Source organism: Notolepis coatsorum (assembly GCF_963971535.1).
Source record: "Notolepis coatsorum genome assembly, chromosome: 4".
Taxonomy (NCBI): Eukaryota; Metazoa; Chordata; class Actinopteri; order Aulopiformes; family Paralepididae; genus Notolepis; species Notolepis coatsorum.
This window is the reverse complement of record NC_140168.1, coordinates 172285815-172313437: the sequence shown is the minus strand read 5'-3', so window position 1 is coordinate 172313437 and position 27623 is coordinate 172285815. Positions and strand designations below refer to the sequence as shown.

The 27623-nt window shown below is 44.4% G+C and overlaps 2 protein-coding genes across 3 annotated transcripts in view; one reads left to right on the top strand and one right to left on the bottom strand.

Moving 5' to 3' along the window:
- Positions 1-18740, bottom strand: part of LOC311226271 (integrin beta-1-like) — a 130360-nt gene extending 111620 nt beyond the window's left edge. The window contains exon 1 of one of the 2 annotated variants that reach the window (XM_084311674.1): positions 18416-18740. The gene's annotated coding sequence lies outside the window, so the exon portion shown is untranslated. Of the gene's footprint in view, positions 1-12678; positions 12800-18415 lie in introns of those variants that run through there. The other variant, XM_084311675.1, reaches the window with a different exon arrangement.
- On the top strand, positions 14358-27575 carry LOC311226750 (uncharacterized protein; the record flags this gene model as incomplete). The annotated part of the gene is made up of 6 exons (XM_084312160.1): positions 14358-14435; positions 14883-14917; positions 15405-15790; positions 15977-16048; positions 26637-26881; positions 27571-27575. Exons 3-6 carry the CDS (start codon positions 15408-15410, stop codon positions 27573-27575), a joined length of 705 nt encoding a protein of 234 aa, XP_084168286.1. The 5' UTR covers positions 14358-14435; positions 14883-14917; positions 15405-15407.
- Positions 27576-27623: the final 48 nt, after the last annotated feature.

The following is a 27623-nucleotide window of genomic DNA, read 5'->3' as shown; positions in this document are numbered from 1 at the left end:
AGCCACCAAGCGAACTCATCAGAGCTCCCTGTCAACAGCGCTCTGTCGGGACGATGGCATTTTAAGAAAGTATCTGCTCTGCTGTTAAAATGACAAATGGCAATTGACACTTTAATTCACGGTCGATTAAGCACACGTTTGTTTTATAATGCTCACTCAGCGAGTAGGGTATATCTACAGAGCCCAACGTCCGCAGTGTTGTTGATAAATTACGTCATATGGTATCGGAGCGCAACATTAGAGGGTACTCGCCAATACCGATACCAGCATTTTAGGCAGTATCGGCGGCATTTCCGATACTGGTATCGGTATCGGAACAACTCTAATGATAATGTGGATGAGTGACGGTGATGTGTTGCTAGAATCAAGAATCAAGAGGTTTATTTGTCACATACATACCAGGGCATACAGTGAAATGTGGGTGGTCATGCCCGCATCGATTGTGCAATAATACAATAATAAAATAGACATAGAAAAAAAAACAGGTAAGACGCAAGATGTGCATGATAAAAATAGACATGCTAAATTCCTGAGAAGGCACTGGGTCCTATGTACACTACTATACAATATAACATTTTAACTCCGTAATTATGTATTACTTACTATATCTAAACTATACAAGAACCACATCTGTTCTTTCCTTTTGTGTTGTGTGTGCTCATGTGTACTTGTGAGTGGAGAGTTCAGTGTTCAGTGTTCTGATGGCCTGGGGGAAGAAGCTGAGCCGGAGTCTCTCTGTGCTCATAGCGTGTGTACGTAGGCACTTGCCTGACCGCAGCAGCTTGAACAGGCTGTTGTTGGGGTGGTGGGGGTCTTTCATTATTCTGCAGGCTCTGGATTTGTACCTCCTGTTATAAGTCCTGCAGGGGTGGTAATGCAATAACCATAGTATGCTCTGCTGAGTGCACCACTCTCTGGAGGGCCTTCCTGTACTGTGCCGTGCTGTTTCCAAACCAGGCAGTGATGTTTCCAGTCAGAATGCTCTCTACACAGGGACCGAAACTAGAGAGCGCCACCCGCCATTTGCGCTCAGTTTTTACGTTTGGCGCCTCCCACTGAGAGGTCTGACCGCCGTGTGGCGGGCAATCAAATATTCATGTGAAAACCGAAAAACATGATCCAATTCTTTAGCGGAGTTCTCACTTGCTGTCTCAGCACAGACATGCAGCGCACCGCGCACTGCTGCTGCTGCTCCTACCCCCTCCCCACCTGTTTCTGTATGCCTGCATGTAAACAGAGGCTATTGCCTCAGAGTCACCGTGACGTTAGTCTAGTCAGTGTGGGACCTTCGTGAGATAACGTTAGCTACCGTTACAAAATGACCCAGTCAACTATTCACTTAGTTTAATACATGAGGCATTGTGTAACGTTATCCAGCCGGCTAGCTACTGATAGCTCCAGACATCAACAAATCCTCCAGCAATAGTCCAGTGCATAATACCTCCGTTGGCTAGGTAGCTCACTAGTAGGCCTGCCGCGATAAGCAATAAATCGATTAATTGCCGCGATAATTAAAATGAATGCAATGATTTTGACGGGCGCGATTAATTGCTATTTGCGCGTTTGTTTTAATGAGGCGGAACCAGTGCCCCTTGCAGTCTCTCTCCGTGTGGGTTGGCCGCTGGCGTTACTACAGAGCACAGCACGGGAGCTCCGTGGGGCAGTAGCAACGCCACATATAGCTTAATACATTTCTCAATAGTGTTGCTCCTTTTAACCAAGTAGCGTTATTTGTAGTGTAACGTTAGAATAACACAGAATAACGTTAATACAATTACATGCATCATTGTTTACAATGAACGGGTGGGGCTAGTCAAAGCACTGGAGACGGGGACAAGTTAAACATGAATTAATTTATTATAACGGGTCGTTTGAGTCGTGCTGCAGTGCCTACGCACCACAGCTATTCTATTATATACTGCTTTGACGCTTCCTCCTCATCGTTGATTGCCTGTAGTAGCTGCATCTAACGTTAGTAGCTAACGTTAAAACTAAAAAACACAACCGGACGAGACAAGTTGTCGGCTAGGATAATCACAACAATACTTCCGGTCCGGTCGGTGGGCTTCAAAATAAAAGTCTTAAACCGGAAAAGACGGAGCGGTGGGCTTCAAAATAAAAGTTTTGGGAAATAAATTTCTCAAAAAAATTCTCTAACCGGTCGCAATAATATCGCTTATCGCGATATTTTCGGGGGCAATTAATCGCCCAGCAAAATGTGTTATCGTGGCAGGCCTACTCACTAGTCACTACGAAATGTCGCAGTAAACTAAATAGTTCACTGAGGCGTTGTCCCAACGCCATCCAGCAGTAGCTACAGATAGCTCCTGGCATCAATGTCCTACAACAACATGCGTATTCGAGTCCTGGCTTACATCGCATGAGTGAGGGCTGCTGAATAGGGTCCAGCTGTAGCTCAGGAGAATCCTTTTGCATGCTGAATGTAGCGTTTAGGGTCCAGCTGCAGCGCCGGAGAATCCTTGCTGGAGCTGGAGGCCACTAGAGTATACACACAGACAGTGGAGCTGTTTGCAAACAGCGAGGTGGCGATGTCTCGCAGATAACACAATCACAAGTATGATTATATAATATATATATTTTATTAAAAAGAATATATATAAAATACATTTTTTTTATCAAAAAAAAGTTGGCAGGTAAGAAATATGCTTGGCGGGTAGATTCTTCCCATCTACCCGCCACTGGCCGGTGAGTCAAAAAGTTAATTTCGCTCCCTGTCTCTACAGCCCCGGAATAGAAGGAGTGGAGTATCTTCCCCGATACTCTGAACTTCCTTAACTGTCTCAGGTGATAGAGGCGCTGTTTTGCCTTTTTCACCACAGAATCTATGTGTGTTGACCATGTCAGGTCCTCTGTGATGTGGACTCCCAGGTACTTGAAACTGCTCACCCTGTCCACAATAGCCCCATTTATCCACAGTGACGTGTGTGTCCCCTGCTGTATTCTCCTAAAATCCACGATCAGCTCTTTGGTTTTACCAATGTTCAGGAGTAGGCTGTTATCCCGGCACCAGCGTGCCAGTTCATCAACCTCCTCCCGATAGGCCTTCTCGTCATTGTTAGAGATCATCCCCACCACCACCGTGTTGTCCGCAAACTTCACTATGGAGTTGGAGCTGAACCTGGCCACACAGTCATGTGTGTACAGTGAATACAGCAGGGGGCTCAGAACGCAGTAGATTGAAATAAAGGTGTTCTATTTCAATTTCAACCTGATTCAATTGGATCTTTGTTTCCATATGAAGTATCATAAAATGCATCATATGAAATGTATAATTTATTAAATGTATCATAAATATATTAACATTATAGACCAGAACATTACCTCAAGTGACTTTACTTTGCAGTAACATTGAATTTGTCAACATGCTTCTCACCACTGATAATGGGCTTTGGACTGAAGACTTCATTATGTCAATGTTTAATTTTCTTTCATTTAGGACTGGATTCAGCACAACCACACCTTTCCGAAAAAACCCTCATATGTGTTTCTATGACAATCCATGGCAGAGCTACTACAAAGTAAATGAGAACATTCTGCATAGATATACAATTTGTACATTTCCGCTTATTTTAAGTATACATTTCCTACATGCATAAAGATATTCACATCCAGGTTTTTCTATTAGGTTAAGCAACTGTCTGACTGCTAGCATGTCAAATTTGAAAGCTCTTGGAGCTTGTATTATTAATCTACATGAGTTTATATGTCTCAACTCCCATATGGCCAGGCTATATTTTGGTTATTTTTTCCTTTGGGGGTGTATAACAATATCTATCAATTTAACAAGTTTTGCAGTAAAATATTTTTATACAAGAATCCATTTCATATATGGGAGACCTTAGAGATGAGGAAAAACATGCTTGTGTTTTGTTCTACCTCCGGTAGGGGTATCTCAAAAACGAAAGCCCTTTTTGACAGTTTGTCACAGCACTATAACACAATTGGCAGTGTTAGGGGTGGGAAGCTGGTGGGTGGGGATCGGACGTTGTGGACAGCGACTCCTACAGGTCGGTTGGTGCGCCTGCGCAGCAGAATCAGGAAGCGACGGGGCGGCATGTCCCTCCAACGCAGACCCTCGCTGCTGAGAGATTGCGCTGTGCAGGTGAAAAGATGCGACGGCTGCCTCCTCGTGTACCGGAGGGGACGCGTGAATATTAAAGGCAACCAACTTGTGTTCAGCTTTTCTCTGATTGGCCACGACCCCACGCCGCTAGCCCGCCCCCTTTTGCCACGATCGCGGCAGGAACCTTCAAGTTCCCTGGTGCAAAATAAATCTGGTAGTTGGTTTATGACGTTAAATAATAAACACTGTTAGGACTCTTAATAATAAACACTGTTAGGACTATCTGACTCTTACTAATAAACACTGTTAGGACTATAAACACTGTTAGGACTATCTCGATTCACGCGTCACTACTGTAACTAGAAACTCTGGGTGTCACTGTACATCAGTGTGGAACTGTACGCTGTAACATTATTATTTCGCGTTTTTAACGTCATAAACCAACTACCAGATTCACTCGTCACTGTACATCCGTGGAGGCTGCTGAAGCGCCAGCGGGGCGATGCGGTGGTTTGTCCCCGGCTTCCGTGCGCCGCCGCCGGCTTGACTCGGTCCAGCTCCAGCAGCAGCAGCGGCCGTGCTCCGTTGTAGAAGCCCTTCAATGACAGAGCTCTCATATTTTGCGAATGCATAAACTATATCTTAAATTGGACTTCCGGTTTAGCTGCAATATGTAGCGCACGCAATTGGTTACAGCTCCGCTCCCGTTATCGTTAATTTCGTTTAAAAACCTTATTTGGACAATACCAAAAGAGATTAGACCACATCGTATGTATTGATAAGACCCTCTACTAACTATATCAAAAAGACAACATGGATAAGGATAAGAGAAAGGGTGGAAGGAAACAAGACACAGCAATTCTAACGGCGCCGATTGAAACACGCTCAAAGAAAATAACAGGCGACGCTGTGGCAGATCCGTTGGGGACAAGCCCCGACGCGGGGAATATAGAGGAGAATACACAGGGACCAAGGACAACTGGCCCCGAGATGGAGACAATAGATGACAACATAACAGGAACATCAGAAAAAAGTACCGTGAAGGAAAAAGCAGGCGATTTTGAGAAGATAATAGCAAAAACATCCATCGGATCCCTCACTGCTCCAATAACATCAACTGACACAAGCAGTTCAGTTGCACAGCCCGACTTCAACTCTCTGACTATCCTGATAAAAGAGCAGATGGTCGCTTTCAAAGCACACGTAGAAGAACAGTTGGTCGCACACGCTGAACACATCGATACTAAATTCGAAGAGGTTATGAGAGCGATCGCTTTGCAGTCCGCGCGAATCACGACAGTGGAGATTTCGGTGACAGAAAACACAAAAGCAATCAAAGCGAACGAAGGTGGTTTGACAGAGATGGGAGAAGAGATGGAAAGAGCTAAGGAGGAATATCGGAGGGAAATAAAATTGCTTAAAAACGAAGTGATGGAGAGGCAACTAGAAACCCATCGTTACCACAGGCGGAATAACATCCGCATTGTGGGGCTTGATGAAGCAGTGAACTGCGAAGACATCAACTTTCCAAAAGAGGTATCAACGATTTTGGAAAACTCCGATCCAAACAAAGTGCCAGAAGTGGAACAAGTTTACAGAATTGGTTCCCAGGGGCAAAGTATCAACGGGCCGAGAGTCATCATTGTCACTCTGCGGAAAACTACAACAAGGGATGACATCATCAAATATGCTCGCAACCAACGTGGGAAGCTGAAGTATGGTGATAAACCAATATTTATCTACGAAGATTTGAGCAGAGAGGCCATCATCCGACGTCAACCATACAAAGATGTGATGCAAAAGCTGTACAAAGCCGGCTACAAGCCAAGGCTAGCATATCCGGCGCTGTTATCATTCTTGGGCAATAACGGCCGCAGGTCAGGTCCATTTACACCCTTTGAAGCTGAGGATTTCCTGAATCAAAATGCAGCAAATAACCCAAAGCATGACGAAAATGCCGGAATCAGTTAAGCCTCTATCTAAATATATACCAGTGTTGGAATGACTTTATTGTGTTCATCAATGAGGTCATTCCACCAGTGTTGGAATGACATTGTTGTGTTCATCAAAGTAGCAAACGATATGCAAGTCGTCTATAACAAAGTGTACTGTGTATAATACGATTCATAATACATTATAATTTCAGTCTCTGGTCTCTGAGGGGACAAATAAATATCAATGCAAAAAGATCTATCTGGAATATTCTGGGTTTATCGCTCAAATGCCCTGGGTCTCTTAGATCATTCTGGAATGTAAAATAGTCTAGGCACTAGTATATTCTACAACCTTCTAGAATATAAGGCACCATGACAACGAAGCATACAACTCTAACAATAACATTCGGTGTGCATACACATAGCAGATAATAAATTAAATGAAGTGCAATCAGTCCTTAATAATACTTTAAAATTAACCACACATAAACGTATGAGCACAGCAAGGTTATTCTAACAATTTAAGTAATCACTCCATTAAAGGCACATTGAAGCGCTAAAAGGCGCTGCTTTTCTATCTTATCTAATCAGTTAAATCGGTTCTAGTGGCTTCTCCACGTTGATAATTATTTATCTCTTATTCCTTATCTATATCTTTCCATTGATTTTTATTTTATTTAATTTTTTCTTCTCATTACTCTATATTTTTTAAATATATTTTAACTTACATTGTTCTTTTCCAATGTTCTTCACATTAAGGTGTCAATATTACTCTATATTTTTTAAATATATTTTAACTTACATTATTCTTTTCCAATGTTCTTCACATCAAGGTGTCAATATTGCTCTACAATCTTTTCCTTTTTTTCCCCCCACACGTTGGTGGAGGGTTCAAAGGAATATGTCGATAAAGGTTTATTCTCTTTTTTTTATTTTATTTTTTATTTTTATCTTTAGGTTATTTATCACAATACTTCATTACAGTAAGGGAAGGTGCAAGACCAAAAGCGACATTCTATTGCAATAGAATGGAAATGTTAGATCCTATGGCAATGAGCATAGGAAAATTAGGATTACAATGCTCAGTTTGGGCAATCCGGTGGACCATGGGAGAAAGTCAATTGCGGAGGATGTGTTCTTGGAACACAGGCATGTTCGACTTTCTGGGTGAGGGGAAAATAGGGGATTTTTATTTGTATATATATATGTTTTTAAGCTCAGCTCTCAACGGGACCTCATTAATTGGATGTGCATCTATTGTAGCTTCATACTCCAGAAACATTACCAAAAACTACACGAAAACATGCATAGACTATGGCTAGTTTGAATATAATGGTATGGAACACCGGTGGGATAAACAAACAACACAAGCGCAAAAGCGTGCTTACACTGATGAAAAAAGAACATGTGGACGTGGCTCTATTAAGCGAAACGCACATTTTAGAGGGAGACATAAACACGTTAGCGGATAACATATACCATAATATTAGTCACTCTTCTTTTGCTACGAGAACTAGAGGGGTAGCCATAGTCGTCAGACGCAAATTAAATATCGAATTGAAAGGGGTATGGTCGGATGCTGAGGGGCGCATAACTATAGCTAGGATTATACACAATAACAGGAAAATTGCATTGGCAGCGGTATATGCCCCGAATTTGTACGAAGTGGGTTTCTTCACTTCACTAACAGGAGAAATGTTAAACCATCCCGAGTACTCATATATAATAGGTGCGGATTTTAATGCCATTTGGAACCCAAGGATGGACAAAACTTACCTTTCCTTCTCCAGCGAACAAAAGAATTCATCTAAAGCATTAAAAGATTGGTCGAAATCAACAGGAGTAACTGATTTATGGCGTTCACTTAACCCCATGACCCGCAAGTACTCCTGTCGTTCGGCGAGACACAACACACTATCCAGAATTGATTACGTCTTTGCATCCCCGAGAATATTTGATAAATATGAAGTGGAAATGACACCCAATGCGCTATCAGATCACTGCTACTTAATCCTGAAAGCAACATTTGGTACACTATCTACCCGGGCCCCAAGATGGCGTTTTAATTCGATGCTGCTTAACAACAAGGAATTCATTACACAAATTAAAGAAGCTCTCACAGTATTCCTACAAGATAATGCTAACTCGGTGCAAGATCCCAGAATATTATGGATGTCGGTAAAGAATATGATCAAGGATTTCTCTGATAGATTTACCTCCATATTGCGCAAAAATCAAAACACAAAACTGTCTGAAATGGAAACGCTTTACTCAACGCTTTTTAATTCTTTAAAATACAACAACTCTACTAGACTAGATAACCAAGTTAACATTCTAAAGACAGAGATCAAAGCAATGTACAGACAAAAATCGGAATTGCAAATACGCAGCACTAGACAACAGCAGTACTTCCAAGGTTCTAAACCTAGTCACCTATTAGCCATGCGACTAAGAATTAATGCAAAATTTGCAGATATAACTGCCATTAGGAAACAACAAGCTCTAGTAACAGAACCCAAAATAATAAACGATACATTCAAAGAATTCTACTCCGATTTATATAACTCAGAAACGACCTTTGATCAAGACAAATTAGACACATATCTTAATCAAATTACTCTCCCTAAACTTACGGATGAAGACGCTAAACAGTTAGAAGTACCGATCACATTAGAAGAACTCAAGAAGGCCATATCCGGAATGAAAAACGGCAAAGCTCCGGGAATTGACGGTATCCCATCAGAAATGTACATTTCTTGCTGGGACATATTTGGACCCTTATTACTAAATATGATCTTATACTCAGTCAAAGAGGGAAGCTTCATTGAACACCAAAATACCGCACTCATTTCAGTTCTTCACAAAAAAGACAAAGACCCCACTGAATGCGGTAGTTACCGTCCTTTAAGCCTCCTCGGAACCGATGTCAAACTGTACTCTAAGATATTAGCCATCAGATTGCAAAAGCATATGACGTCTTTAGTTCATCCGGACCAAACAGGCTTCATAAAAGGTCGCCTGATCAATGATAACATAAGGCGAATACTGCACGTACTAGATACAGACAAAGAGGACATCACACCTAAGGCGATACTATCCCTGGATGCTATGAAAGCATTTGACAGGTTGGAATGGTCGTTTCTATGGGCAGTATTGGAAAGGATGGGGTTAGGAAAAGGTTTCATTGATATGATTAAAGTACTATACAAGGACCCATCGGCCAGGATTACAACAGGCACATTCATCTCCGATATCTTTCCGGTATCACGCTCAGCCAGACAAGGTTGCCCTCTTAGTCCCGGACTATTCGATCTATCATTAGAACCTTTAGCACAATTTATAAGACAATCCCAACACATAGAACCAATAGTAATCAAGGGCACACATCATAAAATTAGTTTATATGCGGACGACGTAATATTGTTCATGCAAAACCCCAACAACACATTGCCGCTTATACTCAAGTTGATAGAGAACTTTGGTGATTTATCGGGATTTAAAATAAATTGGCCTAAGTCGGCTTTTCTTCCTCTTAACACCAGTGCAAAAAAAGAGACAACCCTCCCAGGTGCAATACCCATGGTCAAACATTTCAGATGCTTGGGTGTGGAAATATTTCCCACCATAAGACAAACGGTGAAGCACAATTACACAAAAATACAGAACAAAATCAAGGACGACCTGGACAGGTGGGCAAAACTTAAAAACTCAGTACAGGCAAGGGTATCAATAGTTAAGATGGATGTATTACCAAGAATCAATTTCTTCAGCTCAATGCTTCCGTTACCTCCTCCAGAGGGCTACTGGAAAAGATTACAAACCTCCACATACAAATTTATTTGGAATAACAAACCACCTCGCATAAAAAGATCCACCGCACAGAGAAATAAAGCAGACGGTGGCATGGCAGTCCCAGATTTTTTACAATATTTTAATGCCTTCACATTAAGACCATTGAAGAAGATATGGTTTGACCCCGAGGCTTTGGTATCTTGGAGAAAATTAGAAGAAAACATAGTAGCCCCACAGAGATTGAAAGACATAGCATACACTAAACTTTCAATCAAGCATTGTGAGCGAGAATTTGGCCCAATAATAACCCATGCAATCAGGACATGGCGGGAAACACAAAGGAAATTTCCTAACCCTCAAGTATGGCATAATCACACTCCCATATTCAATAACAATGCTCTCTTAATGGGAAAACGACCTATAAGATTCCCTATATGGGAAGAAAGAGGCATACACTCATTAGGGGATATTTTTAATAACAAGGGCCTCTGTAGTTATGTCGAAATATGCATAAAGTTTAACCTCACCGAGTCCACATGGCTTTTTTACATACAGTTACGACTTTGTATGAGATCTCACGGTGTTCCATTACACATACCAATTGAACACCACAGATACCACAAATTTTTCTATGAAAGAGATACATTGGGAGGTTTTGTATCAGGTTTTTATTACCAATTACTAACGTCCTCGTATGAAACCCTTCAACTAGACAATGTCTGGAGGAGGGATATACCAGACCTGGAAAATGACTTTGATTGGCAAGGAGCCTGGGCAAATGTCCGACTTACATCAAGGAACCCGGATCATCAACAAATCAATCTGAACTATATTCACAGGACATACTTGACTCCTATAAGGCTGTGCAAAATGGGGCTTATACAAGACTCCAAATGCTCCCAATGTACAAATGGGGACGAAGGAACATTTATGCACATGTATTGGGACTGCCCACCAGTTAAGGCATTCTGGAAAGATGTGTCCCAACAATTATCAATACTCGTATTTTGGAATATACCTGTACACCCCGCGGTATTGCTATTGAATGATGTTTTTGAGTTTGCAGTGAATCCACAACTAAAAATATTGGTTTTATCGGGTATCACAGTAGCTAAAAAACTGATCGCATCACGTTGGTTTCAACCGGAAAAAATGTGCCGGAAAGTGTGGTTTCTTACATATCTCGATGTGATATATCAAGAAATATCTACAGCAAGAATTCTGGGGCTCAATGAATCCAAAATGTCAATGTGGTTAGAAGTGGTGGAGAGAATAAAAGCTAGCCTATAATGGTGATGTCTGGTTAGGAGTGAGGGATAATGGAGGTACTATCCAAGAGGGGGTCCGGGAGGGGGGGTTTGAGCTGGAGCATATGTGTGTAGGGTTTTAGAAAATAGGTATTAGGGGTATATTATATACTAACATTTATATAATTGTAACTTCGCTGGATATACACTGTATACGGTTAAAATGTTATTATTGACTATTTTTGTTTTATCCTGTTTCTGTACTTGCATATATTTTAACCACCTTTACTGAAAGTTTCATTATACATTGTGTGTTGAGTACTGACTTTTAATAAGTTTTGTTTTGCAATAATAAAAAAAATTAAAAAAAAAAAAAAAAAACTATATCTTAAATTATGGCTATGTGTCTAATATGGCTGTCGCTTATCAATGACTTCGCGACAGCCATATTAGACACATAGCCATAATTTAAGATATAGTTTATGCATTCGCAAATATGAGAGCTCTGTCATTGAAGTGGGTGGTGGCAGCGTTACTAACAGCGTTCACCCTGATGTAAAGTAGCGATTTTTATTGTTTTGTCATGACAAACCAATTACATAATCCCAACATATGTGTAAAGAAACAACATATTCCAGTTAACGGTATATTTTTTGAATGATTCATTACGGTATAAATTAGGTTAACTGGAGCTGCGTATTGCTGGCTCTCATATTTGCGAATACAATAGCGTTCACCCTGATGTAAACAATTCTACAACGGAAGACGGCCGCTGCCGCGCGGCAACGTGGCCAATCAGAGAAACGCTGAACACAAGTTGGTTGCCTTTAATATTCACGCCGCCCTGCCATGTTTTTTTTTTGGATAAACTTTTTCTCACATTTTCTATTTCTCCCATCCCAATTTTGTATTGTCCAACTCCAATTCTACCCTCCCCTGTCTCGAACGCTGTTAGGCCATGCCTCCCACAGGCCGGCTGCAATGTGGACGAAGCCTTGCATCACGTGTCCCCTCGGTTAGGCAGCCTAGCATCATTATGTTAATGTTGTATAACATGGCAGGGTGAGGGTTAGCAGCCTAGCATCATTATGTTAATGTTGTATAACATGGCAGGGTGAGGGTTAGCAGCCTAGCATCATATGTTAATGTTGTATAACATGGCAGGGCGAGGGTTAGCAGCCTAGCATCATATGTTAATGTTGTATAACATGGCAGGGCGAGGGTTAGCAGCCTAGCATCATATGTTAATGTTGTATAACATGGCAGGTCGAGGGTTAGCAGCCTAGCATCATATGTTAATGTTGTATAACATGGCAGGGCGAGGGTTAGCAGCCTAGCATGGGCTGAGATTTGCTGGGGCAAAAAAACATTGTAAGCCCACTCCACCAGTCATGGCAAACAACATCATAATCCAACACAAGCCAATCAATAGATCTTCCCACGAGAGAAAGATACCTCAAATTAGCTCACCCCTCGGCGAACGAAAACAGACTAGGACTCAAAACAAGCTTAGCATTCTTCCTGCAGGATGGGTCGTCTGGTAAATAAACGAGACGGGTGCCCATCCCCCACTACTATTTGCCAGCCAGCCAGCCAGCCGGCCGGGCCAACCCCCACCTACCGTTGGGAGTCTCACAGTCGTCCCCTCTGTCCATTAGCTCTGTCCCCAAGTGGCTCAGCAGGATACCACGGCCATTTCCTTCACTCAGCAGTGGACGGCCTTGTAAGTGGCCACACCCCTCTCTTTACCTACTCCGCTGTACTGTGGATGGATGAGGAAGAGCGCCTCACTTTTAGCTGGCAACACAGCGGAAACCCACGTCAACACCGGAACGCCTTCTCCCACCAGCCCTAGAGTACCCTTCAATAAAACAGGGTGTTGGAAGAGCAATGTGTACTAGGCTAAAGCAAAGCTACTTGATTTGTCTTTTTTGACCGTTGAAGAATGATAGATATCTCTAAATGGAGTGAAAATAGATCATATCTCAATCGTCTTCGCCGAGCGGCCCACAAGCACCGGGTCTCTATATCCACGCCGTCTGCATCACCTACTCTGAATTCACCTTGCTCTCAAGCTCCGCCCCCTCTCTCTCTATCTGTTGTGATTGGAGGGTCAAGAAAAGAGGGTGGGGCTTGAGATAGGTCAAACGGTTGTCAACAGTGGGAGAAGTACCATAATGCTTTCTTAGCCGAATCCTTGCCGTCACTCAATGTTTGTTACGAACCCGACGAGTCTCCTTTGATCGGAAACATTTCTCTCAGGCAGGAGGGGGGGGGGGTTAGATAGATCCCAATCTCCCACCTTCCCCAGAGACAATGAGATAACACATTCCACTTTAAGAAGCCCCATACTGTGTGCGTTCCAGCCCAGGCACTGACACACAGAGCCAGGGGTAAACCATGAATCACAAACTCTACTCCCCCATGAGAAGACCACTCACTCCAGTCATCACTACTGAGGCTGTAAGCAGATACAGTGTGACTCATATCTGGGAAGTGGGGGGGGACATGGCGTTGAGTAAGGCAGATATAGAGTAACTTAAGAGCGGACCGCATGCACACTGTACCGGATGTCGACACCCTCCCCATCGACGCCATTGTTCCAAAACCCAACAACAATGTGACCAAGGGAAGTGACTTGACTCTACAAACTTCTGACTGCGTTTATTACTCTACCCATGAACTACGGAACAACCAAGCCTGTTATTGTACCGATCTATATAATCCGTACAGTTTGTACAAGATCAAAGCCACCCTGCTTTGCAACTGCTATATCATTACAGTGCTGCGTCTCTATCAGACACCATTGGCTACTAATTAAAAGTAGTCATTCTGGCCCCCTGTGACTAAATTAGGCCTTGTGGCCCAGAACTCAGCAGGCATGGCTGGTACGGTTCACAGCTTTCACACAGTCCCAACAAATCATTCCCAGAAGCCTCTCCCCGAGTTATGATGAAAAAACTCTGGAAAAAAACACACATCCTCAGGCTACACCAGGGAGGGAGTGATGAAAGCAGGCAAGACCCATCTTGTCTGGCCTGGGCTACATTCTAATCTTCAGACTGACGGTCCAGTGACTCAGAGCTTTAGCGGACAAGGCTAAACAAACGATTCTGGTTAACCAAACTAGGTATATTGGATTATATTCTGGTCATATCTAGTAATAGCTCACTCAAGAGTTTATATAGGCTATAGGTTTCATCCAGGACGGACATATTGAAAATAAAACTGCCCTCCGGCTCCAAGCCTAACGGAACGTAAACCAATCCCGGTCACCCTCTTTATCTGGGAACGCCCAAACCCAACTTCGGTCACGCCCCATCTTGCGCGGCATTCTGGATCTTTCCTCACAGCCCCACCAGATTTTCACGTCGAAAGGTAGGTGATATGAAATCATACTTATTTTAGAGTATATATATCAAATTTCATGAGTATTCATCTATATTTAGTCATCTAAAGACTACTAGATGTGAACGTTTGTACCACTGCAACGTTATAATTGTTCGAATGTGTTCGGGGCGACGCTGATTTCCAAGTAAAAGTAGCTTCCTGTTCCTTAAACACGAACTCCCACTCGCCCCAAGATGAAGTCAGATTGTTTGGTTACGTTGCTAGCATATATAGCCAGTGTTTTGTCCGACGAAATGTGTTGTACATTTGTAATCTTAATAAGAGATCTAAGTTTGTCTGAACGAGTGATGAACTGAGGTTGCGCGAAAATAATCGAAGGGAGAACAATAATTTTCGCGGGGAAAATAATGAACTGGTTTTCTCTCTCTCTCTCTCTCTCTCTCTCTCAATCTCTGTATAAAAAAACATCTGAAGCAGTGACAAAGTCCAGAGACAGCACAGCAGACACGGTAGGTTTGTGTGTGCTTGTTTGTTTCTCTACAGGTGAATGGAGGTGTGTGTGTGTGTGTGTGAGGCTGCCATGCTGAACTGGGTGAAGGTAAGGTTGTGTGTGTGTTTGCATGTCTGGTAATATTTCAGCATAATCATTTTGGTTTCATGCTCATTCATATTCAAGTTCATTAACAAAAGGCAAGATGTTCTTGATACCTTCCATTGTTCTGCATCTTTTCATCAGAATTTCACTCATATCCAACAAACCATAGCAATAAACTAAATTCATCATTGAGGTCAACAACCTCCTTATCCATATTCAAAAAAACAATTCAAATCTAATTTAATTTCATCATAAATCACTCACATAAGTTCCCTCCTAGCACTGTTTTTTTTAAATAATGTGCTAAATAAATCAAATAAAATAAACTCGTCAGTCGTACAATAATAATAAAGTTCATATTATTTTACTTTCTTGTTTAAAATATTTTTGTGTGTTTGCAGAGCATGCCTAATATCCGGCAAATGCGGAAGAGGGAGAGGAAGGTGCGTCTGTGGACCCAGGAGGCCATGGATCAGGCCATTGCAGAGGTCAGAGCAGGCAGGTGGAGTGCGAGGCGGGCAGCCACGTTGTTCGAGGTCCCTAAGTCCAGCCTGATCGACCGACTCAGCGGAAAGGTGTCTCTGGCCTGCAACATCGGCCGGGGCACCTATCTGACCCCTGAAGATGAGAGTTCCCTGGTGGAGTACTGCTTGTACTCTGCCAGTTATGGGTTTCCGCTGACGAGGTCGCAGGTCCTGGCCCACGCCCTGGCCATCTATAACCTCCGTCACCCAGGGAACCTAAAAACATCCCTTGGCCAGGGGTGGTGGATCAATTTTAGGGAGAGGCAACACCAAAAAAACACGATCTACAAATGTCCATGGCCAAAAGGAACAGGAAGAAAAACTCTTATTGTACCTGCCCCTACGGCCTACACACACACACAGTACACTGATAGACTGTTCATAGCGCAATATTTACCAAACCAAACAAAATAATTTTTTTGAGTGGTGCTCCCTTTTTGTGTCTGCAGCCTCCTGTATTCCTGGACCAACAGGAGCATCGACATCCTCCTCCTCCCACGCCAGACCCACGACACCCATCGGCATGTTACTTATGTTTTTTGAGTTTGTCAGGGCAAACTTATGAATTGTTATTTATTTTGTAAAAAATTTGCTGATTTTATACAAATTGCTGTGGGGCACTTTGAACTGTGGTCCATGTGTGAAAAGTACTATATAGATAGTTATTCATATTTATTACATGGCGTTTTCACATTCGCCGAAATGCTTGCTTGTGATTGGTCAATAGCCCGTGTCAGAGGTCCGTTATCACACAATAATGACCGCTGTGGGACAATAATGACCGCTGTGCGCAGCTGTTCGCAATCAAGCCCACTACAACACTGTATCAGTGCTGCTCAGCATATGCACAGCTGCACTCAGTCATGCAATCAGACCAGAGACCTGCCGGCTGCCGATAATAATAATCACTTTATTTGGGCTGACAGAGCCACAGAACAACTGCGTCTTCATTTGATCTAGTCTTGTCGATGAATTAGGTATATTGTTAGTAAGTTAGCCATGTAATAAGCGGGATAATGTATAGCTTTACTCGATCATTGTCGCAAAATAATTGACCTTCACTGACGTTTAAAACACCTCAGCGCTGCGCCTCGGTATTTTAAACTCCGTGTCGGTCAATTATTTTGCGACAATGACCTCGTAGCTATACATTATCCCTTACTTATTATTGGACCTTGGTATATTGTAATCAAGCAGCGTCATAATAATAAATTTCTTTTTAACTGCAGGTCACACCACCAAGAGGCAGAAGCTGGGGATCTGGCGGTGTGGCCGGTGTAAAAAGGCGAACCCCCCTGTGGACTCTGAGGGTTTGGTGTCGTGGGTCCAGTGTGACAACTGTCACAAATGGTTCCACACCATGTGTGTCCAGTGGGAGGAGGAGGAGGACGAAGATGCTAGTTTCTGGTGTTACTGGTGTTTGGATGAATGAGTGAGCGAATGAAAAAATTTATAAATATGTATGGTGTGCTGTAAATAGTTATTGTTCTAAGTTATGTTTATTGTATTTTTTATATAATGTTTATAAAATTTTATGAAGTGCTGGCTGTTGTGTTAAATTTGTCATATTTTTGTTGAAAACACATGTACTCACAAATGTTAATGTGACAAGTGATTGTGATTAATATTTTGTTTGTTAGACAAATAAAATGGGGATGTTGTTTGCTCCTGAGATGAGATGGTAGACAAACGACACTACCTTCCAGCTGACAGTAGATGGCAGCATTGATTTTAAAGGATGAAAACAGGTTCAAACAAAAGAACTCCATTTTCCAAGACCTTTTTTCACAGTTCACAGGTCAGCAGGTCGGTAAAAGTTGATGAAAATGCGATCTGAACACAGGAGCGTTAAACTATGAATGCGCCCTCACGTCACCTCAGTACAGTGACCGTGAATGGCCACCTAATTATCATAATTAAAGTGCATCATTAGCATTATGTTTGTTGTCTAAAGGGAACTAAAATGGTAAAATTTAAGTTTTTAAATGATATCCGCATATATAGGACAAATAAAACAGCGTTGTTTTGTAAAAAACTCCAATGAAAACGGCGCAAGGTACGTAATATTCGCTATTGTTATGCAAATGTGATAGAATCCTATAAAAAGGTGGACGCACTTGGGCACTGTGACGTAGTTCTCTCTCCCCTTTTCAAAAGTAGGCTAAATCAGTAATCCTTCTTCAAACGGGCTGTCTAGATGTCTTAAAAAAGGTCAGAAAGAGTGTTATTGGAGGTCATATAACGGAATTGGGTCCCGTGTGTTTCATACAGAAAATGTGTATAGCTTGTTACAACTTCCTGACAAGTTAGTTCGTTTCCAAGAGACGATACATTTAAGATTTAAGACCTCATTCGTTCATAATCTCAGTTGTAATCTCAGTGGTTCAGATATGAACTTTGAGTAAATTTACTTAATTGTACAGGCACTGTGTGTGTGTGTGTGTGTGAGAGAGAGACCCCGTTTCTTTTTTAAAGAGACACATGATGCGAATCAATGTTAACAATGATCATTCTGTAATCCTCCTCATACATTGACTAGTACATTTCTACTACCCATACTGCCCTCTTTGGCCATAAAATGTAGCTGGAAGGCCTACTTTCTCCGCAAAGCCTGACAATTGTCGTTTTTAGGGGGGTGAAACATTTGTAGTCTTGAGAAGATCAAACGGGAAAATAGTCTAAAGTCCTTGTTGTCGAAGATCCTTCTTTGAGAGAATGATACAATGAAGACAAAAAGAGATTGTAGCCGCTACACCCACACCCAAACTCCCTCCAAAGATGCATTCCGTGTCCCCTTTGTCGTTTGGGGTTGTGTTTTTTGAACTGCTGGGAAACATTGTTCGGCTTGTTTTGTTAGCGATGACAATTTCAGTGAGTCAAGATCTTACCTTGTGCTCTCCAATATGTTGCTTAGCGATAGGTTCACGGTGACATTTGCAGTCACAACGTATCCTCCAACACAGAGAACAGAACCACTGGACGATGACAAGATGTTGTGTTTTGAGAGTCCACTTCTTCCAACTTAATTTATCTAGTAGAAAAATAGAATCCCAACGCGTCAAAGATATGACGTTCCTGGTTGAAACGACACGGATTTGTATTGTTTAATAATTATGATGGAACTGCTAATATTTCAATAAAAATCTCGGGTTGAAAATTAGATAAGGGTGCCAAGGAGTCCAGCTCGCCGAACACGCTAGTCGACTCTCTCTCTCTTTCTCTCTCTCTTTTTCTCGGGCAAGTATTTTTTTCCTCAACAAAGTGGATGACGTTTTCCTTATCTGGAACCGCCCACACAGGACACTTCGAGTGCTATAATAATGCCCGTTTGATATAGTTCTATTGAGCAGGGCCGGACTGGGGAAATAATTCATACCGGGAGATATAGCGTGAAATATAGCCCCAATCAGGCCACTTTTTAAGCGGGGGGTCTGGGGGTCCCCCACCAGGAAATTTGTTGTTACAAAGACTTAATTTCCTGCATTCTTGTGAATTTTAGTGCATGTGAATCACAAACTAATGAGCCAACAATTGCTTAGTACAATGTACTGTTATGGACCTCAAATAAAACAAATAAAAAAAAAGCAAGAGCACAACATATTTTTCTATTTACTATTATAATACAGTTAACCACTCTCTCCTGTAAGGGCCTTTCTTTTTCTTTGTTTTATCCCTCTCTCCTCCACCCTTTCTCTTTCTTCCACTGTCCATCTTGACATCAACGTTAATTGACTCGCTCTACTGTATCTCTCCCGAGTCCCTCACTACCTGGCTCACTGCCTGGCTGTTATTCTGCATCTGAGTGCCGTCTGCCATTCCATTCGCCGCCTCCGCTGTCAATCAGTTGTATCGCCTGGTCCCGCCTCCACCAATCACAAGCGGCAGCACGGCTCCATTGTGTGTGTGTGATCCGCACACACAATGTATATATATAATTTTTTTTTTTTTATCTGTGCAGGCAAGGCCACCGGGAAAACTCCCGGTGCTCCCGATGGCCAGTCCGGGCCTGCTATTGAGTGAAGCGATTTCGAGTCAAACCACATTAAAAAACAGACATTTGTGACTTTGGTGTAGGAGGGGTGGGTGGGGAACACTGTACAACTGTACAAGCAAAACTGTACATTGGAATATTGACAAAACCATACTTGGTCATTTAATGTACATTGGAGGGTTGGGTTAGGACATTTACAGGGGCCAGTTTTGAATTGCAGTCTCCCTTAGGTGTTCTTTGAAAGTGGTTTTGAAAGTGGGTAGTGATTCACATTCCTTTACAGCTTTGGGTAGGGCGTTCCACATTGATGTGGCATAATTGCGAAACGTGTTTAGTCCCTTGTTTGAGCCGAATCTGGGTTTAACATGATTTGTGGAGCTCCCTCTGGTGTTGTGATCGTGGTATTCACTGACCTTTGGGAAGTATTTTGACATGTACATGGGTACCTTGGTTGTGTAGTGTATCTTGTAGACCAGGCCCATTGCAAGTTGCTGTACTCTGTCGTCTACTCTAAGCCATCCTAGGTTGTCAAAGTGGGCAGGGGTGAGGTGGGTTCTAGGAGTAAGGTCAAGCAGTAGTCTGACCAGTTTGTTTTGAGATGTTGGTAATTTTGTTTTTAGCGCCTTTGAGGTGCTTTGGTACCATGAGGTGCAAGCATAGTCGTAGTACCCTTGAATGAGTGCTCCTGCCAGAGTCTTCAGGGTATTCTTGTTTACCAGAGAGGAGATCCGGTACAAGAATCGAGTTTGTTGGTTGACTTTTTTTATTACATTGGATGCCATTTTGTCACAGGAAAGATTAGCCTCTAGGATGGAACCCAGGTAGGTAATTTCATCTTTCCTTGTGACTATACTGTCACCCACTGTAACTGAGAAGCCGTCGGTCTTGCTGAGTTTGTTATTTGAACCGAAGAGAATGGACTCTGTTTTGCCCATGTGTAATGATAGTTTGTTATCAGCGAGCCATATGCTGTGAGGGCTGTGGGTGTGTGTGTGTGGGGTCATGAGCAGATAATAGGGAATCTTAAAGTTATACGTACAACGAATAACCACAAAACTGCTTACGCAGACGTTTTAGGAGAAGGGGAAAAATAAACAACACAAAACAACCTTTACAGGTGAAAGCCTCAAAGTGAGTATTTAAGAGAATAAGTCCAAAAAACAGGACGACACTCATTAAAGGGGTATTGTAGAAAGAATAAATAAGCCACAAAGGCAACTCCTAAAACCAGAGTTTATATTGAAAACATAAAACAATAAACCTCCACCAAGGGAGTTTATGTGCAACGGACAGTTCCAAAAGAACAAAAGAAAACACTACCATAAAGGACTCAGCCTCTATAAAGTAAAGTGTAAACTAAGCCAGTAGCCGAAAACAAGATGGCTACAAAAGAAGGCTAAATGCTGAATAGGGCAGCACTACACTTAAATATAATGAGCCTGACCAAACGTATAGCCAGCACAAGGAAAATGAAAAAGCAGTTGACACTGCAATCTCCAAACTTAAATAGACTCCACATGGCCATAGGCACAGCTGTACTGCATCAGGTGCAATCAAGCCCACACACCTGCCGACCCATGAGGCAATTAACCACAGGGAACAGGGATTGCCAGCTATCCCTCACAGAGAGGTGAAATAAAGCAAAAATAGACAGCTGTCCCTCACAGAAAGGTGAAATAAGGCAAAAACCATGACAGGACCCCCCCTTTAGGGGGCGGCTCCAGACAGACCTCTGAGACACGTCTCCGAAACTCCTGAACAAGCTCAGGGTCCAAAATGTCCCTGGCCGGAACCCACGTGCGCTCCTCTGGCCCATAACCCTGCCAGTCCACCAGTTACTGTATACCCCTACCAACCCGCCTACTGGACAGGATACGCCGTACAGTATACACAGGTTGGCCATCAACGAATCGAGGTGGAGGTCTCTCTGCAGGAACCAACCTGCTCCTCCGAACCGGCTTAAGGCGGGATAAGTGAAATGTAGGGTGTACCCTCATCGACGAGGGTAACCGAAGACGCATCGTGACTGGGTTTATCTTGCGAACAATAGTGAAAGGGCCCACAAAACGGGGAGCAAGTTTGCGCGACTCCACCCGTAATGGAAGGTCGCGTGTAGAAAGCCACACCTGTTGGCCCACACGGTAGGAAGGCGCAGGGCGACGGTGTACATCCGCCGACCGCTTGTGCCGGGCCGCAGCACGCACAAGAGCCGAACGCACCCTATTCCATGTTGCCCGAGACCGACGGATAAACGCCTTGGCAGATGGCACCCCCACGTCCCTCTCCTGTTCAGGAAACAGTGGAGGCTGATACCCAAACTGAACCTCAAATGGGGAGAGAACGGTGGATGCATTGCACAATGAATTATGTGCATATTCTGCCCATGCCAGTTGGTGACTCCAAGTGGTCGGATTGGAGGAGGCCAAGCAGCGAAGCGTACTCTCCATAGACTGGTTGGTGCACTCTGTTTGCACATTGCTCTCCAGGTGGAACCCTGATGACAGGATAACCGTCGCACCCAGTATAGCACAGAATGCCTTCCAAAACCGAGCAGTAAACTGTGGTCCATGGTCCGACACCACGTCCTGGCAGATGCCATGAATTCGGAAGACATGGTCAACCACCAGTTGAGCGGTCTCCTGAGCAGATGGCAGCTTGACCAGCGGAATGAAGTGAGCTGCTTTGGAGAACCTATCCACCACCACTATGATGACGCTGTGACCATCAGAAAGAGGCAGACCAGTCACAAAATCCATGGCGATGTGGCTCCACGGACGACTAGGAATGGGCAAAGGATGAAGCAGCCCTGGTGGTGACTGTTGAGAAACTTTGTTCCGTGCACAAACGGGGCAGGCTGCCACAAATTCCCGAATGTCCTTCATCATACCAGGACACCAGAACCTTCTGGCCAAGAAGTCACAAGTTCTGTGCACTCCAGGATGTCCTGTCAGCCGAGAGGAGTGGCCCCAGAGAACACCCGAGAACGAATGCTGTTTGGTACAAATAACCGACCCGGGGGCACCCCACCCGGATCTGGTTCCAAACGTTGTGCCCTCCGCACAGCAGAGTCAATGCTCCATGTCACAGGAGCTAGGATCTGTCCTGCAGGAACAATGGGCTCAGGAGGACGGTCCTCTTCTGATCCATCATATAACCGGGAAAGAGCATCCGGCTTGATATTTTTAGACCCGGGACGGTACATCAGGAGGAAATTAAACCGAGAGAAAAACAGTGACCAGCGAGTTTCTCCTCTGAGCACCCTGGATATATTCCAAATTTTTATGGTCTGTCCAGACTGTGAATGGGTGTTCAGCTCCCTCTAGCCAATGGCGCCACTCCTCCAATGCCAACTTGACCGCCAACAGCTCTCTGTCTCCAACATCATAGTTTCTTTCAGCCGGCGAGAGCCCACGTGAATAGTACGCACATGGGTGTACCTTACCGTCGGACGATGAGCGTTGAGACAGAATAGCTCCGACTCCAAGCTCAGAAGCATCCACCTCGACGATAAATGGCAGGGATGGGTTAGGAGTAATGAGGATAGGCTCAGAACTGAACCTTCTCCTAAGCTCAATGAACGCTGCCTCAGCCTTGGGAGTCCACTGGAAATGGGAAGGTGCTGTCTTCCTGGTGAGTGCAGTGATAGGTGCTACGACTGAACTGAAATTACGAATAAAACGACGGTAGAAGTTGTAGGCCAGTCTGTTACTGCTGACACCTTCTTGGGGTCCATTTGAATCCTCCCCTCAGATACAATGAATCCCAGAAAGGACACAGAGCGGACATGGAAGGCACACTTCTCAGCCTTCACAAACCGTGCATCCAAAAGGCACCTCAAGACCTGCCTGACATGTTTGACATGGTCAGAAATGGACTTGGAGAGTATCAGAATGTCATCTAAGTAGACGAAAACAAACTTTTCCAACATCTCCCTGAGCACATCATTGATTAATACCTGAAAAACTGAAGGGGCATTAGTAAGACCAAATGGCATCACCAGGTATTCGTAGTGACCATTATGAGTGTTGAACGCGGTCTTCCACTCATCCCATTGGCGTATGCGCACCAGATTGTAGGCATTGCGGAGATCAAGTTTGGTAAAAATGGATGCCCCCTGGAGGCGTTCGAATGCAGAGTTCATCAGGGGAAGTGGATACCGGTTTTTTACTGTAATGCTGTTCAGACCTCTGTAGTCGATGCAGGGTCTCAGTCCTCCATCCTTTTTTCCCACAAAAAAGAATCCAGCACCCGCAGGTGAAGTGGAAGGTCTAATAAAACCGGTAGCCACAGCCTCCTTGATGTAGGTGTTCATAGCTGCGCTTTCGGGGGCCGACAACGAGTACAAGGAACCACGAGGGGGAATAGAGCCCGGCTGCAACTCGATGGCGCAATCATAAGGTCGGTGCGGTGGCAGGATGGTGACCCTTTGTTTGCTAAACACCTCACTGAGGTCAGCATAGACAGTGGGAACTCCCTCTGGTAACAGGTGTGACTCCATGCTCATGATGTTGGTGCTCTCCATGAGGGGGTCAGCTGTACAAGTAAGCGAGGAGAAGTCCTCACACAGGGCCTCTAAACTGTCTAAACTGTCCTCCGCCAGAACCTCCTCACCGAGGGAGTCCCAATCAAACTGTGGATCCCATTCCAAACTCCCATCCTGATCGACAGATGACTGGGAGTGCAATGGTTGAGAGAGTGGGCTCTGGAAACCAAGATTGCCCACTGCTTCAACAGGATCACAACCGCTCTCACTAAACTGATCATAACTCGTGGGTGACGGAGGAATTTGGAAACAACGGTGACGGCATTGGGAGCCCCACTGCATGACAGTGTCCCTCTCCTCACCCCAATTTATCTGTGGCTTGTGTTTACTAAGCCAAGAATGACCCAGCACAATGGGATACGTGGGGGAATCCACCAAAAAGAATCGAATGTGCTCAGAATGGTTCCCATAAGCAACCCGCATAGATAAATAATTGGTTCTTTTGGTGACACTGCCTGTACCCAATGGCCGTCCATCAAGCGCTGTGACACTACAGGGCTTATGGAGGGAATGTACAGGTATTTTAGAGTCCTCAGCCCATCTGGAATCGATGAAACTGTCCACTGCCCCTGAGTCTAAAAAGGCGTCAACCTTAACAGACTGCCTGTTCCAGCTTAAAACCACAGGCAAAAAGGTTCGAAAGGAAGTGATGTGATGTCTCACTAGTGTCTCTCGGCCCACTAGCGAGACTGACCGTTTCCCTTCAGTTTCGGACACTCCACCCTTGTGTGACCTTTTCTCCTGCAGTACCGGCACCAATCCACATGAGAACCAGTCTGCCTGGAGTCACGCACAGAAGTGCTGTCCACCTGCATAGGTTCAGACGAGCTGGCCACTGAAGGTTGTGGAGGAAAGGACGAAACTTCCTCCAGCGGGACACGAAAACGTTGGCCCCGCCTCTCATGCTCACGGTCTCTGATCCGGTTATCAACGCGTATTGCGGTAGTGACCAGTGTGTCAAAATTGTCTGGAGATCCCACAACCGCCAAAGCATCTTTAACCTGATTAGATAACGCGTTGGTGAACAAAGTGATGAGTGGTCCCTCAGGCCAGCCTGTAGCCCCAGCCAGTGTCCTGAAAGCGATGGAAAACTCAAGCTACACTACTGGCGCCCTGGCGCATGCGCGTCAGCTTCATGGCGACCTCTTTATCGTAGAGTTCATGATCAAAAACGATCTCCATCTCATTCATGAGTCCCTGTGAGTCGTTTAAAACTAGAGCCTGAGCCCGTATGAGTGGAACAGCCCAATCGAGGGCAGGTCCCTCCAACAGGGATAGAATTAGGGCAACACGGGAATCCTCAGACTGAAAACGAGAAGGCTGGGCTCTGTAGACTATTTGGCATTGTGCCAGAAAACCACGGCATTTACCTGACTCCCCGCTAAAGCGCAAGGGGAGCTGAACTTTAGCCTCACGAGGAAATGGCTGGGGTACTGTGTGTTGTACTTGACTATACTGTCAGCCAGATTACGCATGGAACCAATCAGCCAATCTCATCTCATCTCCTTCGTCTCTCTCTGTTGTGCGTTGTGTTTTTCTTGCAACCCCTATTAGTACATCCATAATCAGAAGAAACGACACTGCCAGATGTGATACCTATACTATTCCATAAACAAACCTCGTAATCAAATGGAAACCAATTCTGTAATTGTCCTTGAAAAGTCTTGGGAAGAAACTAAATTCATTATTCTAATCTCTCCTTTCACCCCACTCGGTGGTCATCGCGGCCTGGCTGTTATTCCAAAAGCCTTCTCTGTGGTCATGCCACGTCAGTCCTCCCCTCCCTTTCCCCGCGAGGGGAGGGGGGGGATACATCGTTTAAAAGTCTCTGATCAAGCTTCTTCTCTTCTGTGTGGTTCGTATCTCAGTCTGACTTACACCCGGAAGAAACTCACTTTTCTATATTCTCGCCATAGCAACGACAGGCCGAACCTGCACTTTCAATGCTTATCAAGATGCCGAATGACCTTGGAGCCACAAACACCCTACTTGCCGTGGAGACACTGACTCTCTCTGTCGTCCTCCACCACCTCTTCTAGCTCTCTGACCTGGCTATAAGTAGATGCTGTTATCCACCAATATTTAACACTATATATACTTTGAAAAACCTTGACATCCTTCAGTATGGTATGATATGGTATGGTGTGGTGTGGTGTGATATGGTATGGTATGGTATGGAGGGTATGGTATGGTGGGTATGGTATTGTATGGTGTGGCGTGGTGTGGTGTGGCATGGTATAGTATGGTGTGGTGTGGTGTGGTATGGTATGTTGTGGTGTGCTATGGTATGGTGTGGTAAGATATGGTATGGTATGGTGTGGTGTGGTATAGTATGGTGTGGTGTGGTCTAATATGGTATAGTATGGTGTAACCTTCTGGGTTCCCTGCTTAGGAACCCAGCTGTCATCCTGGAATGTTGTCACCTGGTGGTTGGTATTTGCATTTTGGTTGTCACGCCCACATTCCTGTTGCTGTCACTGTGCTGTCAATTTGCTGTCACTGGAGGAGATACGAGAGGAGATGGTTGTGCAGCGGGACCAGTTAAGGATTCTTCTCGACCGCCAGTCGGCGTCAGCGTCGAGCTTGGCAGGCTAGGAGACTTGTCGGTATCCTCCCGGGAGACGGCTAACTCGGCACTGGCGGCGGTCAACAACGTTCGTTCAAACGCTGCCGAGACGGAAGCAGCCAGGGGACTTGCAGCTGGAGCGCCGCAGGCCAGCGGGGGAGGAGAGCTGGGACATCCTGACCGGAGAGAGGACATCATCCGCAAGCTGAGACTGCCACCCCCTGACCGCTACGGAGGAAGACCGGAGGGATGTCGTGAGTTTGTCACTCAGTGCTCTCTTATTTTCCAATTACAACCCGCACTTTCCCCTCTCATATGTCTCGGGTAGCTTACATCATTACTCTGCTTACTGGTCGGGCCCTCTCCTGGGCTACTGCGGAATGGGAGAATGGGTCGCTGATCTGCAACAATGTGGATGCATTTACCCGGGAGATGCGTCATGTATTTGATACCTCCCGGGTGATTTCCATTTAGGGAAGCTATTAGCAGGTGGGCATTTCTCCCCAGTCATTGAGGACAATCGTACAGTTTGACATTTTTGTTGGGTGGGGGGATATTGTTAAAACCATTCTGGTTTTTGGATTCTGGGGCGGCGGGGAATCTCATGCACTTGGGGTTGGCTATTGAGTGGGGGGTCCCCTTAGAAACCCTAGAGGTACCCATTCCCGTCCAGTCTTTGGATGGGCAACCTCTGGGATGTGGCCTCATTACTCAACGCACCGGGCAGCTACGGGTGCAGGTGGCGGGTAATGGGTGGGAACTGTTGAATTTTTGTTGTTGTCATGTCTCCCTGCTTTTTGATTGTATTAGGCCACCCCTGGCTCGCATTACATAACCCCTGTATTAATTGGGCTACGGGTGAACTCTCCATGGGAAGCGGCGTCAAGGCTGATGCTGGCGAGAGTTCAAGCCCCCCCCCCCCCCCTATTTTGTTTCTCTCCAGGATGACGGTGAGCGTTGCAGATTCCTTCGTATCTCCCAACCCCAATTTAGCAG